Source organism: Ochlerotatus camptorhynchus, unplaced genomic scaffold, assembly GCF_037179485.1.
Source record: "Ochlerotatus camptorhynchus isolate MF236.1 unplaced genomic scaffold, CSIRO-AGI_Acam_v1.1 ptg000363l, whole genome shotgun sequence".
Taxonomy (NCBI): Eukaryota; Metazoa; Arthropoda; class Insecta; order Diptera; family Culicidae; genus Ochlerotatus; species Ochlerotatus camptorhynchus.
Window position 1 is genome coordinate 258,251 of NW_027040851.1, and position 15,967 is coordinate 274,217.

The following is a 15,967-nucleotide window of genomic DNA, read 5'->3' on the forward strand; positions in this document are numbered from 1 at the left end:
AAACGTGATTGCCTCTCACTCCAAAGGGCCTGGCTTCATTCCCAGTCGGCACCGTCAGTTTTTTTTAGGCATAATTATCTGATCACGCTCGTCTACGGGAAGTAAAGCCGTTGGTCCCCGGTCTATGAGTTGATGGGTCGATATGTAGGGTCCAGGTGTGGGAGCTATCTCCCTGGTGTCGGTAGCATTGGTTTTCAAACAAGATCGACGGAAAAAAAACCATGGAAAAAAAAATTTGATGCATATTAGGCAGTGCATAAATTAATAGGAAATATGCCCAAACGAACGATGGCCCATCTTGACCCCATCTACCTTAATTTTAAACTTGAACTTTTACTACACAATGCGTTCGGTAATTGATCTAATCAGGAGTAGCATTCTATCGGCGACGATAACGTGCGTAGTATGGCTTAAACGGCATCGCGAGGAAAAGTGGCATTGCGATGGTCAGTTTACTGTGAGAATCGAAGTGAAAAACACGCAGTTACATTGTCAGATGACATGAACTTTGAGGAGTTTTGTGGAGGTCCATTATGGGTGAATATTTCGTCACTCTTCGCGGATTATTTTGATGACATTTTTTCGTTTGATCTATTAAGGACAGTGAGCTGGCACGGCATCCGGACAATCCAGGTTTGACGAGCTGCTTCCAGCGTGTGATTCTGCAATGGATTCCATGCTGTTTTATTTTGCTATTCTCCGCTTACGAAGTGTATAGAATCAGGCATAGTCGGTACCGGGATATTCCGTGGAGTTTGCTGAATGTGTCGAAAATGTGTGTTGCTTTCTTGTTAGTATGTGCTAACTGTATGGATCTTGGTATGGCCATCAGGAACATGGGACGTGAAAATCTACCATCAGTTGAAGCAGTAACTAAAACGATGAATGCGGTAGCTTACGTGAGTCATTGAGCTGATCTACTCTGATCGATCGATACTGAATTTCTCTTACTCTTTCAGGCAATAGTGTTGACTTTGATGTTCTTTCACAGAAAGCATGGCATCCAGAGTACGGGGACGTTGTTTGTCTTTTGGTTCATGCGGATGCTTTTCGGAGTACCACAGGCGTGCACTGAAGGGCAGGGATTGAATCATACCTTTGAATACAGGACCTATCACGTCTACAGTTATCTCATGCAGTATGCGGTGATATGCATTGCTATGGTGCTGGAAATCGTTCCAGATGAGCAGCCAACCTCCAGCAGTTATCCACAATCGAAGAAACCAAACCCGGAGTTGAGGGCTAGCTTTTTGTCACGTTTACTTTTTCTAACATATGACCGGCTGCTGTGGAAGGGTTTGCGAAAGCAACTAACCATGGACGATATGTATGACGTCAATCCGCAGGATATGACCAGGGAAACGAGTCCGGTTTTCGATAGATATTGGAACAAAAGCTTAGAAAAAGGTCGCAGAGGTCAGGCGATGGACGCAAAGTGTACAAATGGTTCAATCTTACCCGTTATTGTTAAGGCGTTCGGTGGACCATTTGTCTTTGCTGGAATACTTCAGGTGGCTATGACGACGCTACAGCTTGCTTCGCCATATTTTCTCATGTGAGTTGTAATCATAGTAGGCTGGGTTAAACAGATTTGGACTAACCTTTTTTTTTGGGTCTGCATAGCACTGCCTACAAATTCTTTATTAGTCCAAAACTGGTTACCCTATTCAGGAATTCAACACTACAGATCCATTGTAATTTTGCAGGTCTCTCCTCTCGTGGGTATCCTCCGGAGGACCACTTTGGCAAGGTCTGGTGCTATCGTTCGGCTTGTTTCTCACTACGTTATTGTATGCATTGCTCAATGGGCAGTATTACTACAACAATCTACTGACCGGGTTCCGCATTCGAGCAGCACTGATAAGCGCCATTTATCGGAAGGCACTGCGCATTTCCAATGCAGCTAAACGGGGTGCAGCCGTTGGAAACATCGTCAATTTGATGGCAGTCGATGCTCACCGCTTCGTAGAGCTAATACCGTTCTTGCACCTGCTATGGAATGGTCCGATAGTGCTTGTCGTTTGTTTATGGTTACTGTACGACATTCTAGGGGTTGCCATTTTCGCCGGCTTGGCAGTCATGGTTTTGATGACACCTATTACGAAGGTGATTGCATCACAACTCAAGGGTCTACAAGTACATCAGATGAAGATTAAGGACAGCCGAGTGAAGAAGATTCATGAAATTCTTTCCAACATTAAGGTGTTGAAGCTGTATGCTTGGGAGCCGAGTTTCCAACGGTCAGTTGTGGAAACTCGTGAGAAAGAGCTTAAGATCATGCGGAAGACCGCCTACTACGGAGCAGGAATATACTTTGCGTTTACGATTGCTCCCTTTTTAGTGGCTTTCATGACATTTACCGTGTTCGTGCTAATCGATGAGAAGAATGTGCTTACCCCAAAGAAAGCATTCGTTTCCCTAGTTCTGTTCAACATAATGAAGGTACCGCTAAGTTGGCTACCGATGGTGATTACCATATTGATGCAAACGTGGGTATCGATCAAAAGAATCAACACATTTATGAACAACGAGGAACTTGATTTGACAGCCGTGACGCAACATAAAAGTGAATATGCGGTGTCGATCAAGGATGGAAACTTTTCATGGACTACCGGGTCCTCAACGCTAAAAGGAATCAACATGTCACTCCGGAAAGGTCAGCTGTGTGCCATTGTGGGAGCTGTTGGAAGCGGAAAGAGTTCACTGCTCTCGGCGTTGCTAGGGGAGATGCACAAAGCAAGCGGATCTGTCAACGTAGATGGAACGCTGGTGTACGTGTCGCAGCAGGCGTGGATTCAAAATGCTTCGCTGCGGGATAATGTTTTGTTTGGAAAGCCGTTCGATCAGCAGAAGTACGACACGGTAATGGAGAGTTGTGCGCTGAAATCGGACCTGAATTTGCTTCCGGCTGGTGACCGAACGGAAATCGGCGCGAAAGGTATAAACCTTTCTGGAGGCCAGAAACAGCGAGTTGCCTTAGCTAGGGCCGTCTACGCAAATGCCGATATCTACTTGCTAGACGATCCGCTAAGTGCGGTCGATGTTCACGTTGCAGAACATATTTTCGAGAAGGTTTTGGGACATCGCGGGATTCTGGGTGGTAAGACCAAGCTATTAGTGACGCATGGTGAATCCTTTCTGCCACATGTGGATGAAATTTTTGTTATCAAAAATGGAGAAATTTCCGAGAATGGTTCCTATGCGGAATTGCTCGATAAAAAGGGAGAATTTGCAAAATTCTTTTCGGAGCGTGTAACCATACAGGGACGGAATGAAAACTCGTCCGTAGAATTACGGCATCCTGCAGCCAGTGGTGATGAAGTTTCTCAGAATGTAACTGTAAAGCGGTCCAGTACTTCAAAATCAGCACTGACGTCTAGGGAAGAGTCCAGTACGGGTGCCGTTGCGTGGGCTGTATATTGGAAATTTATGAAAGCATTTGGAGTATCAATCGTGATTTGGACTTTTTCCTTTACTATTCTCACTCAAATCAGTGGCATTTCATCCAGTTTCTGGCTATCAAGGTGGACCGAAGATCCGATCGCAGCAATCGACACCTCCACTCGCGATACTTACCTAGCCCTCTATGGTTCCTTTGGAATCATACAATCCTTATCGCTATTCATCAGTGCCTTAGCGTTAGCGTTAGGTTGCATCCGGGCATCCAAAAATTTACACAGCAGTCTTCTTGACACTATTCTTAGGTTACCGATGTCTTTCTACGATTCAACGCCGATCGGAAGAATCCTGAATCGTTTCTCCAAGGATGTAGACGTTATGGATAGCATCATACCCGGTACGCTACGGGGATGGATATACTCGTTTGCCAATGCAGTGGGAGTCTTTATAGTTATCAGTTTCTCGACCCCTATGTTTATGGTGATCGCTCCCGTTCTCGTCGTAGTATATTATATGATTCAGAAAATCTACATATCAAGTTCACGGCAGCTGAGGCGGCTGGAATCGATCACTAAAAGTCCCGTACTGTCACATTTTGAAGAGACATTCGCGGGGCAGTCAACGATACGGGCTTTTGGAGAGCAGGAACGTTTCATTCGGGAATCGGAGGAGAAGATAGATTACAATCAGAAAGTAGCCTACCCTGGATTGATAACCAATCGGTGGATGGCACTGAGGTTGGAAATTGTTGGATCATTTGTAGTGCTGTTTGCTGCAGTGTTCGCCGTTTTGGCTAGAAATTCAATAGGACCAGGCTTGGTGGGGTTGTCGATTAGCTATGCACTGCAGATATCGACGGCTATGAGTTTTATGGTGAGGATGACAGCTATTGTGGAGACGAATGTGGTTGCAATTGAACGATTGGAGGAGTATGCCGAGCTACCGACAGAAGCCGAACGGGTTAAAGGGACAGTTGAAAACGGGTGGCCGACCGATGGCGGAATCGAGATCCAAGACTACAAACTACGATATAGGGCGGGATTGGATCTGGTCATCAAAGGAATTTCATTAAACGTGAAAAGTGGAGAAAAAGTTGGAATCGTCGGAAGGACGGGTGCAGGAAAATCGAGTTTATCGATAGGTCTATTTAGAATTGTGGAAGCCAGTGGTGGCCGAATCATTATTGATGGAGTTGACATCTCGAAAATCGGATTACACCAGCTTCGAAGCCGTTTGACCATCATTCCCCAGGATCCCGTATTGTTTGCGGAAAGTATTCGAAGAAATTTGGATCCATTTGAGGCCTACTCGGATGATCAAATATGGAAGGCTCTGGATCTGTCACATTTGGCAAACTTTGTTAAGAGCCTTCCTGATGGATTGCATCATAAGGTTACCGAAAATGGAGAAAATCTATCCCTGGGTCAACGCCAACTGATCTGTTTAGCCCGAGCCGTGCTGCGGAAAACAAAACTTTTAATTTTAGACGAAGCAACGGCTGCCGTGGACATAGAGACGGATGAAGCAATTCAGGTGATTTTTAATAGTTTACTTGTTCATAGATTGCAACTGACAGAGTTTAAATTTCACAGAAAACAATACGCATGGAATTTTCGGACAGCACCGTATTGACAGTGGCTCATCGATTGAATACAATAATTGACTACGATAAAATTGTAGTTCTCGAAAATGGAATGATTGCCGAATATGACAGACCTCAAGAGCTATTGGCCAACAAAGAATCAATGTTCTACAGTATGGTGCGAAAGGCAGGGTTGATTGAATAAAAAAAGTGTTTATTTATAGTTTATTGTTATTTAAATAAGGCAAATAATTTCTTATACATAAAGCATATTGAACTACCCGAAACGAAGAGTATTGCTATCAAGAGGTGAGTGTGGCCCTTGAAACAGTGAATCCGTTAATTACTGCATACGAAGTGATCGAAGTCTAGATGAAACATACCATCAAGAAATACGTAGCGGCTGAGATTCCTCGTATGTGCTCGCTGTCTGCGTTAGTTGATAATTCCAGCATTCTTCGCCATTCCGTAGAATATGGTCGTCTTATCGGCGAGTAGATTTTGCGGTGTGTCACATTCTGCTACCAGTCCTTTGTCCAATACTAGTACGCGATCCGAGTCCAGGATAGTGTTGAGACGGTGAGCAATCGTCAGAATTGTGCAGTCAGCAAACTCCGTACGGATGGTTTTCTGTTGAAATAGAATATTGATTTGATTTATTCGATATTTGAATCTTAAGCGCATAGTCAACTAACCTGAATTAGATCGTCCGTCTCTAGATCGACTGCTGCCGTAGCTTCGTCCAGCACCAACACCTTAGTTTTCCTTAGAATTGCTCTTGCCAAACAGATCAACTGTCGCTGACCGACGGATAAATTTTCACCATTTTCCGCTATCTCATGCTCCAATCCAGCCGAAAGTCCCTTAACGAAAGCCTTCAGATGTGACAGCTCTAAGGCATTCCACACTTGATCGTCTGAGTAACTCCTGAACGGGTCAACATTCATCCTCAGCGTGCCTGAAAAAAGCACCGGATCTTGTGGGATGATCGTCAACTGGCTTCTCAGCTGATGTAATCCCATCTTGGAAATATCCTGTCCATCGATGACGATTGCTCCTCCAGATGCTTCCACAATACGGAACAATCCAATCGTCAAACTAGACTTTCCAGCTCCCGTCCGACCAACGATTCCAATCTTCTCCCCTCCTTTCACATTCAGCGAAATGCCCTTGATCACCAAATCCAACCCCTCTCGATAGCGAATTTTATAATTGTTGAACTGCACTTTTCCTTCCTGCGGCCAGGTCTTATCAACCGTTCCCTTATGCCACTCGGCTTCCCTTGGCAGCACAGTGTACTCTTCCAAGCGTTCCACTGCCACAATGTTCGTCTCCACTTCAGCTGTCATTCTTACCAGGAAACTTAATACGGCTGAAATTTGCAGGGCATAGGTAATCGAAAGTCCTACCATAGCTGCACCGATGGTGTCACGAGATAGCATGGCAAACAGAGCTGCAAAGAAGACCACCAGCGCTCCGACAATCTCCAGACGAATTGCCAACCACCGGTTTGCTATAATACTCGGGTAGGACATCAATTGGTTGTAGTCTACGCGTTTCTCCGATTCCTGCTGGAAGCGATTCTGCTCACCGTACGCTCGGATGGTTGACTGTCCCGTGATACTTTCCCCAAAGTGGGAGTAGATTGGACTTCTGGTGACGGACTCCAATCGCTTCAGTTGTCGCGAAGTGGCAATGTAGAACTTCTGGATGGCATAGTAGATAACGAGGAATACGGGAACGACTGCCAAAAATATCGGGGTAGAGATGCCAATCACTACAAACACTCCGATGACATTGAAGAACATCAACAACCACATGCGGATCGATTGCGGAAGTGTGTTGTCGGCTACGTCTACGTCCTTGGAGAATCGGTTCATAATTCGTCCCTGGGGGGTCGTGTCGAAGAAGAACATCGGCATGCGCATGGTGCTTTCCAGCAGATTATTGTGCATGGTGTTTGCTGCTTTCAAGCAACCTAGGGCTAAGACGATGGATGCGATGAGAAGTGCCAAGGACTGAAGTCCTCCCAGGCCACCGTATACTCCGAGGTACATATCTCTAACGGCAGGATCAGTTGCTGCTTCAGGATCTTCCGACCAATCCGTGAGCCAAATGTTTCCGTAGATGGCAGATACTTGATTGATAACGCTGAAGAAAACGGCCCAGAATGCCATATTCCAACCGATTGCTTTGAAGTATTTGATGTACACTGCATAACTTACCGCCCCCGTAGCGGATTCTTCCTTCTCGATTAAAGTTGTACCCTTTGCAGGAGTATCTAGGATTTCTGGTTTTTTGTTACTGTTTCGAGACTCTTGTCGGCTTACTTTCTTTTTGCGAATACTACCACCACTTCCAGCGGACCGCTCAGAGCGGGTGGACATGGCACGTTTTAGAATGTTTCTGGAGACTTCGTCCTTGAGGACTTCCTGAATTATTTGTATTTCTTCGTCTTCTTCATCTAGATCTTGAATGTGCTGTGTCAGGAAATCGGCAAAGGCTCCCTTCTGATCCAACAGTTGCTGGTAGGATCCACTTTCCGAGATTTCGCCATCTTTCACGACGAATATCTCTTCCACATAGGGCAGGAATGAGATACCGTGAGTCACCAGTAGCCGCGATCGACCCACAAGCATCCCTTCCGGGCCGATAACTTTCTCGAAGATATGTTTGCCAACGTGTGCATCGACCGCACTCAGTGGATCATCAAACAAGTAGATTTCCGCATCCGCGTAGACTGCCCGTGCAAGTGCAACTCGCTGTTTCTGTCCACCAGACAGATTGATACCCTTTTCACCAATTTCCGTTGTATCTCCTCCCGGAAGCATTTCCAGATCCGGTTTCAGAGCACAGCATTCCAGTACGCGATCATATTTTTGTGCATCGTAGGACTTTCCAAACAGAATATTCTCCCGAAGTGTAGCATTCTGAATCCATGCCTGTTGAGGAACAAATGCAATCGTTCCATCCGTGTTAACCGATCCTTTGACCTTCTCCATTTCTCCAAGCAGCGCGGAGATGAGAGAGCTTTTGCCCGTGCCAACGCTTCCCACAACTGCGGAAAGCTTGCCCTTCTTCAGTGCCAGATTGATGTTTTTCAAATTGGGAGTCTCATCACCCCAAGAGAACGTTCCGTCCTTGATCGACAAAGCATCTTCGCTTCTGTTGTGCGTTACATTATTCGGATCCAACTCTTCGCTGTTCATGAACTTGTTGATTCGCTGCACCGATACCCACGCTTGCATGGCGAACGTTATCATCATGGGGAACATAGCCAACGGAAAGCGCAGGATGTTGAATAAAGCCAATGAGACAAACGCGGTTTGGGGATCAAGAACGTTGTTTTCATCGATCATTACAAATACAGCAAACGATGCAAGGGTCACTAGGAAGGGAGCCATGCTCCATACGAAAAACGTTGCTGCACCATAGTAGGCCATTGTTCGCAGAATGGCAATTTCGCCGGCTCGAACGTTTACTATTTCCGCCTGGAAGCTAGGTTCCCATGCATACAGTTTTAGCACCTTCATGCCGCTTAAAATTTCATTCATCTTCTTCACACGATCGTCCTTGATGTTCATCTGTTTCACCTGATAATCTCTCAGTCGGGTAGCGATGACGCCAGTGATAGGAATCATGATAACCATCACTCCAAGCCCGGCAAACACTGCCGGACCGAGGATTTCGTACAGCAGAAAGATGCATACGGCGATGATGATCGGAGCTGACCACAGAACGTGTAGGTAGGAGGTCAATTCAAAGAATCTCTGCGCATCGACTGCCATCAGGTTGACAATCTCGCCAACTGTGGTATCTTTCTTAGCGAAGCTCGATATGCGGAGAGCTTTCCGGTAGATGGCACTAATCAAGCCAGTTCGAATGCGGAAGCCTACCAGGAATGTCTTTCGGAAGTACTGGCCGTTGAACAGTGCGATCAGAAGCGAGTTGAAGAATAGAGCGAACGTGATAAGCATTCCGATCCAGAACGGTCCACTCATCGCAATGTTTCCCATCAGTTCCCTATGAAGAAGTAAGAGATAAATAGCATATTGATTATCCGATTTCCCCCATGCATTGTGCAAATGTAATTACTTACTGCATAAGATAAGGTGACGCAAACTGAAGTCCCGAGATACCGATCTGCAGCAGGCCAGCAAACCAGAATGGTCCACCGTACGCCTTGACCATGGCTGGAAGGATCGATCCATTAGTAGCTGCATGGGGTTTGTTGATAGGGTTCACCTTTCCGGCCTTTTTGTCGGCAGCCATCTGTTTCTGGCGACGGCTCTCGACACTCTGGTACCAGTACTTGTCAAAAGGTGGCACCAGCTCACGTGACGTGTCTTCCGGATTGAGATCGTGCATGTCACTGTCGGTTAGTGGCTTTCGGAAACCCGTCCATGTAAACTGATCAAAATACAGGTACAGAAGCTTTATGAAGAAACTTGACTTTAATTCGGGACTAGGGTTTTTCATCTCAGGGTAGTCACTGTAACGGGGTGCTTTATCCGGGATGATCTCCATCAGCAGTATTAAGCACGTCAGTGAGTACTGTAGGGTAAAGCTGACGAATTGGTACTCGGCGAAGATGACCGTTTCGCCGGATCCTATGGGATTATCCCGATTTGCGTGCTTCATGGCTTCCGTACGCATCTGGATGATCCCGAAGAAGGCTTTCAGGAACCAGAAAATGAAAATCGTTCCGGAGCTGTGAATTCCGTACTTCCGGAAGAAGTAGTACAGTGTGATGACTGTTATCTGATGGCAAGCAATTAGTGTTAGATAGCGTGTAGCATTAAATAATTAAACATAGAATACTCACAAAGGCCACAGCATTGAAAATCGCCACCAAGATCTGAACGTCAAATACATTTTCCTGGTTGTGATAGTTGACCACCATGCCCAGGTCTATCCAGGACATGATCATCAGCATGAAGCAGATGACGATTTTGGAGATGTTGTACCAATTCCAGGGAATGTCCCGGTACCGGCTGGTTGCAATTCGGTATACTTCGTAGATAGTGAAAACGAACAGGAAGAAGCAGGGAACCCATTGTAGGATGACTCGTTGGAAGCAGAAGGTCAAATCCGGATCTTCCGCTCGCCATGTGAGAGTTTCGTCCTGTTGGAGAAAAACGATGACTTGTTTATTTTACGCGTGAGACGGGTGAACTGATAAGAAGCGATATGGCATTATTAGGTATGGTTGAGCGGTTTTTTATCTGACAAATTTCAATAATTTTCGAGAGCGTTATCAACTACATTTCGATTATATATCAGAGGTTAAGAATGCGACGTCCGATAATGGCATGAATCCTTGGGATTTTGTATACTTTTACGATGGTTTGTGATGAAGTTGCTGATAAAATTATAAATATTTACCAAGTTCTCGAATACTACAACCCTCCACCTATTTGGAACCATGAGATATTGTACAGAACTGGTCACAGAGCACACCGTGCTAAGGGTTTTGGTGTCATTTGCTATTCGTTTGAGAATGGCAGCTATGTAAATTTTGGTCAGAGGAGTGGAGCGACGCTCAATGAGCGTCCAAAGGAGGCTTCTTCTAGAATCTACATTTGAAGCTTTTTTAAGAACCTTCTAGATATTCTATATATTTTAAATTGTATATTAAGAATATCACTTTAGAAGCTTATTCAAGACCCTTCACAGATAAGTAACTAGGACAAAAGCCTGGCAAAAAATATTTACTGCTTATTTAGGTGATAGAGTAGAGCACTGCTTCACTGTAATCGCCTATTTCCGTTCTATTGAGTCCGACGAAAATCGATGAAAAAATCTGACTCCTCTGATCTGAAATTAATCGACTCCGATTGCGTCTTTGACTCTTCAAGTCTAACTTGAATTCACCAAAGTACAATAATTTCAAAAAATTCCGGACAACAGAACAAATTCCATAAAAATTGTAACCAATCTTTTACAAAATCCGTCGTCACTTCTAACAAAATCGGTTTCAAACCTTTGCAATGAAAACGATCAAATTCGAAATTAGTCGTTGTTTCGAGTAAAATACTATAGCTTTAAAAAAGGATAAATTTCATACAAATTTGAGAACATTTGTTTTGGCATTTGTCACAACTCATCACAACTGGCAAATCAAATTTTCCAATCAAATGGTAAAACGTTTAATCAAAGTTTGCCCATCTTACAATAAAATGTTCATATTTTTTATAAAAATTGACAACATTTGCTGTGAAACATTTAACAATATTAAAAATAATGTTCATGATACTTTAAAGTTAAAATATTCAAAAATCTAGACTTTAAAAAACTTTCCGGTGCATCTCTGAAGTTATTGGTACTGCTCTAAAGCTTTTCTCAGTTTGATAAAGTTTTCAATAATTCCCTGAATTTCTCAGAACTTGTGACAAGTTCCTGTGATTTTCCTGAAATTCATGGAACTGCCCTGAAAATCTTTGATCTATCCACAAGTTCTTGCAATTTTCCTGAATATTTCAAAACTCGAAGATCATGGAACATCCCTTGACAGCTCTAAGCTTCCTTAAACTTTGCCTGAAAATTTCGTTCCTTCATGAGAGTTCCCTGAACTTTCTTTCCTCCTTGCGGTGTTCCTTAAATTTTCAAAGAATTTCTCGGAACTTATTGAAAGTACCAGTAATTAATTAATATAACTTTTCTGTAGTTCAGTTAACATCCTGCAACCTCTCTGAAATTCTCTGGACTTTTCTGATGATCTCAGAACTTTGCCGAAGTATTCGGAAAAACCCTGAGTTATTAGTTAAGTTCATTGTTCCTGCAGTTTTTAGAAATTTCTTCATACCTCTGAGTAGAAGTGACTCTAGCTTTGAGTTCGTAGAAAAAATTGATAAAGATCTGGAAAGAGGTCGTAGTGCCAAAAATCCACTAAAGGGTGATACGGTCAAAATTTGGTCAATATCAACTTGACGTATTTCTTTCAATTTTGCATTGAAAAAACCTGAACACCCCTCATTTTGAAGGTGTGTGTGTGTAGAATGTTGCTCCTATTTTGATTTTGGAATTCACTCTTCAGTTGTCAAAATGCCGTCCAAGCAAGAAGAGCAGCGTATCAAAATTTTGCTCGCGCATCGCGAAAATCCGAGCTACTCGCACGCAAAGTTGGCAAAATCGCTAAGAGTTGCCAAATCAACCGTTACAAATGTAATTAAAGTGTTTGGGGAACGTTTGTCGATAGCCAGGAAGTCTGGATCGGGGGGAAATCGAAAACCGGAAGCCGCTGAGACGACAAAGAGAGTTGCCGGTAGTTTCAAGCGAAACCCTAACCTCTCTCTCCGAGATGCCGCAAATAAGCTGGGTGTATCGTCTACAACCGTGCATCGAGCCAAAAAACGAGCCGGACTATCGACTTACAAGAAGGTAGTGACTCCAAATCGCGATGATAAACAAAATACGACGGCCAAAGCGCGATCCCGGAGGCTGTACACGACGATGCTGACGAAGTTTGACTGCGTGGTAATGGACGACGAAACCTACGTCAAAGCCGACTACAAGCAGCTTCCGGGACAGGAGTTTTATACGGCAAAAGGAAGGGGAAAGGTAGCAGATGTTTTCAAGCACATGAAACTGTCAAAGTTCGCAAAGAAATATCTGGTTTGGCAAGCCATCTGTACCTGTGGCTTGAAAAGCAGCATTTTCATAGCTTCCGGGACTGTCAACCAAGAAATTTACGTGAAAGAGTGTTTGAATAAACGTCTGCTGCCTTTCCTGAAGAAACACGGTTGTTCCGTACTGTTTTGGCCGGATTTGGCATCTTGCCATTACGGTAAAAAGGCCATGGAGTGGTACGCCGCCAACAACGTGCAGGTGGTTCCCAAGGACAAGAACCCTCCCACACGCCAGAGCTCCGCCCAATTGAGAAATACTGGGCTATTGTCAAGCGGAACCTAAAGAAGACCAAAAAAAACTGCTAAGGGCGAGCAGCAGTTCAAGGCAAACTGGTTTTCTGCGGCGAAGAAAGTGGACAAGGTGGCTGTACAAAATCTGATGGCAGGGGTCAAGTGTAAGGCCCGGCAATTCGGATTTGGAAAAGCGGAAGCCTAACTGAATATTTTTCCTGAATTTTATACTAATTGAACTTGAAAAAGAAATTTAATTTGATTTTTTAAATAAACGATTTCACCGATTTACACGCGTTTTCCCTTGACCAAATTTTGACCGTATCACCCTTTAAGTCAGGAAAAGTGACAATCAAATTAGCAAAACAAAGTAGCATTCCTTTTCAATGACGACCGTTGACTATTGGACTGATGGATGAAAGTAAGTAATCCCTCCATTTATGCGGTGGGTGGTTCCGTCCACCCATCACTGTTTCTCGGCTGCTCGTCAACCAATTTAGTTTTTTTTTTGTATCTGATTAGTGTCAACTATAAACTAGCTATCTACAAAGAACAGCCAAAAAATAGCAGTGGGTCGATCGTACCACCCACCGTATAAATTGAGGGCCTACCGTAGTTCACTTCCGAAAGAAAATTGGCGGTACATCTTTTGGTTCTGGTCAAAGAAGCAATGAGCTATTTTTCTTCATCAGTTAAATAGTCTTCGGTCATCTTCGAAAAGCAATGCTACTTTGATTTGTTAGTTTGAGTGTCACTTTTGCTGACCCTATTGTGCAAAAGTTCGTAGAACAAATACAGTACAATTGTCAAGGGGTAGGTCACTCCGCACCCCAATCTTGGGTCATCTTTATTGTCAGTATGCCGCAGGTTTACCAATTGTGCCGGTCATATATCAAGCTGTGATTGTTTGTAAAATATCCATCCCTGAAACCCGGTTTTGGTTTGAAGTCGTAAGGATAAATCGGATTGAGAATGACGCGGGAAGTGGCGGGTGTGCGGAATGTTGGTGTTTTGTGTTCATAAAATAAAATTCTGTGTTTTAGAGTTTTATAATGCTCTCAAAGGTAAACCAGAAACCTAGCCTTTCGTGACCCAAAAAGCAACGGTCTATGAGCGGCCGAAAATAGTTGGAACCGATGCAAAACATTGTTGGAGACTGATTATAGAGATAATGATAAATATGACTTCTTTAGTTTGTTTTGTGTGAGTTGCAGCATTATTTGAATTAAGGGGTCTAATTACGTCTGATTAACTACCTCTTTTTATTGACCCACCCTAGAACCATCATTTTGTATTTAGATTTATAAGTGAACCGAGAAGTGAACTGCTGTTCTGAGTTCCTCTGTTATATTCTGTTAGAGGATGTATCTGAATATACAGTCAAACAGCACGTAATGTTGTGAACAAGTTCAATGACAGTTGTCCAACAGTGCTCCTATTTTATTTACAACAATCCAATACCAACGAAATTGTGCCGAAGCTGTGCCTAATTTCGGCACAATGTGCTGAGTGACTTACCCCTTGACAATTGTTCACTTTCTGGGATACCTCGATTCAAGAAACTGGCCGCGCGCCCCGGATATCAAAAAATTATAGAAATTATATCAAATTATGTTTTTGAAATCTTGTTTCGTTTTCGTTTTCAAGCACAGAATCCAAGCAAAGTCTGAAATTAAATTGAAAACTTAAATTTGATGTTGTACTGTCCTTGATAATGATTATTCAGGTTGCTGTCGTTTTGGCCGTTTTAACGGTTAAAATATCAAAATATAGAACAACAAAATCTTCCTGTGACATATTTTTGAAAAGCAAATGTACAGCAAATTATTGATATTCTACTGGATCTAATAAATTTCAATCGTTCGTAAAATTTCAACTTTTGGTGTTTCTCCACCAAATTTACGAATGTCAGATTTTGATTAGAGGCTAGTCTGTTATTTGTCAGTGATGGCAAAAGCGATTTATTATATACTTTATTAAATAAACACCGGTTCTGATGAAAATTAGTACAACAGCTCAACTTTACATGGGAAACAGTAATCTTGGTTGACCAGGTAGATCCCGAATATTTTTGTTAAACAAAACGGGTCTAATTTACTTGTTGCTGTACGCCACGAGTGCTTGAAGGACCTTATGAGTAAAATTCCTTTATGTATGCATTTACAATTACTCGATCAACTTGATTGACCTGAGAATATAAGTAGTCAGTTTAGCTGGGATGAAGATGAAGCGGTTTAAAACAAATAAAAACTATAATTTTTATAACTGAAAATCGCTAGCGCAAAAGTATGATTACATTTAATATTTCCATTATTCTCAACTTCATGACCCACATTTACGAATAACGTCTATTCTTGAAACTTGTCGCTACGCTCATAAAATATTCCACATTCACATTTATCCACTTACCCAAAAGGGACCACCGCAAAACTCTTCAAATGTCATTGGCGTTTTTCACTTAATTTTTGCACTCGAAATAAATTTCGCACAAACTCCACCAGGAGTCGTCTTCTATCTCAGTCACTTCAGCACTACCCGTATCAAGCAAGCATGCGCCTCCTTTGGTTTCCCATTCACTTATGGTTGGGTTGCTTCGATTTCACCTTGACGCATTCCCTTTCAATCACATGCACGATTAGGTTCGACGTTATCAAACCGCCGAGTCACGATCGCGAGCGCAAATTTACCCCTGTTATCGGAGCAGATAAATCTTGCGGAAATTTATGACTATTTCGATTGTTTCCAGTGCACGTTTGAGGTTCCCTTACTTTGAAATTTTGGGACGATTTGGTTCGGTCGGTTGTTTTCGATTGACTGAGCCGTTCCCGCGGTTGACCCATGGGTTATAGTCTGCGTGCGAGGCTGAGCGAGCGAGAGGTGTCGATCCAATGAGCGCTCATTTAGATGGTATCGCGTGCTCCTGTCTCACTTCTTACGTGCTTCTTTGATAAGATAGTGTTGGCCTCCTAGGATATCGGTAACGATGATAATTTGGGTGTGGATACGCCGGGTGGAGGCGGCGGTATGTACCTTGAAAGTTTATGAGAATCGTTTGACATTTTGTAGGCCTTTAATAATTCATCATCCCGAAAGGTACACGGAGGCTTCATTTCTCGGATTTGTAATT

General features: G+C 43.3%; 2 protein-coding genes across 2 annotated transcripts; one reads left to right on the forward strand and one right to left on the reverse strand.

Annotated features, from left to right (window-relative positions):
• Positions 1-501: 501 nt before the first annotated feature.
• On the forward strand, positions 502-5,275 carry LOC135709733 (multidrug resistance-associated protein 1-like). Its single transcript, XM_065232106.1, has 5 exons — positions 502-537; positions 600-899; positions 960-1,555; positions 1,707-4,932; positions 4,992-5,275. Exons 1-5 carry the CDS (start codon positions 502-504, stop codon positions 5,184-5,186), a joined length of 4,353 nt encoding a protein of 1,450 aa, XP_065088178.1. The 3' UTR covers positions 5,187-5,275.
• On the reverse strand, positions 5,247-15,570 carry LOC135709731 (multidrug resistance-associated protein 1-like). The gene is made up of 6 exons (XM_065232104.1): positions 15,250-15,570; positions 9,807-10,106; positions 9,081-9,742; positions 5,677-9,004; positions 5,365-5,611; positions 5,247-5,302 (listed from the first exon to the last, which is right to left on the reverse strand). The coding sequence occupies exons 1-5, from the start codon at positions 15,283-15,285 to the stop codon at positions 5,417-5,419; spliced, it is 4,521 nt and encodes a 1,506-aa protein (XP_065088176.1). The 5' UTR covers positions 15,286-15,570; the 3' UTR covers positions 5,247-5,302; positions 5,365-5,416.
• Between the last annotated feature and the right edge of the window lie 397 nt (positions 15,571-15,967).

Excerpts from the sequence above, each read along its gene's own strand:
- LOC135709731 (XM_065232104.1), bottom strand. The coding sequence starts at position 15,285 with ATGACATTTGAAGAGTTTTGCGGTGGTCCCTTTTGG. Across the intron at positions 9,743-9,806 it reads TTTTCAATGCTGTGGCCTTT|ATAACAGTCATCACACTGTA; the intron begins GTGAGTATTCTA and ends GCTTGCCATCAG. Across the intron at positions 5,612-5,676 it reads AGACGGACGATCTAATTCAG|AAAACCATCCGTACGGAGTT; the intron begins GTTAGTTGACTA and ends CTATTTCAACAG.
- LOC135709733 (XM_065232106.1), top strand. The coding sequence starts at position 502 with ATGAACTTTGAGGAGTTTTGTGGAGGTCCATTATGG. Across the intron at positions 900-959 it reads CGATGAATGCGGTAGCTTAC|GCAATAGTGTTGACTTTGAT; the intron begins GTGAGTCATTGA and ends TTACTCTTTCAG. Across the intron at positions 4,933-4,991 it reads AGACGGATGAAGCAATTCAG|AAAACAATACGCATGGAATT; the intron begins GTGATTTTTAAT and ends TAAATTTCACAG.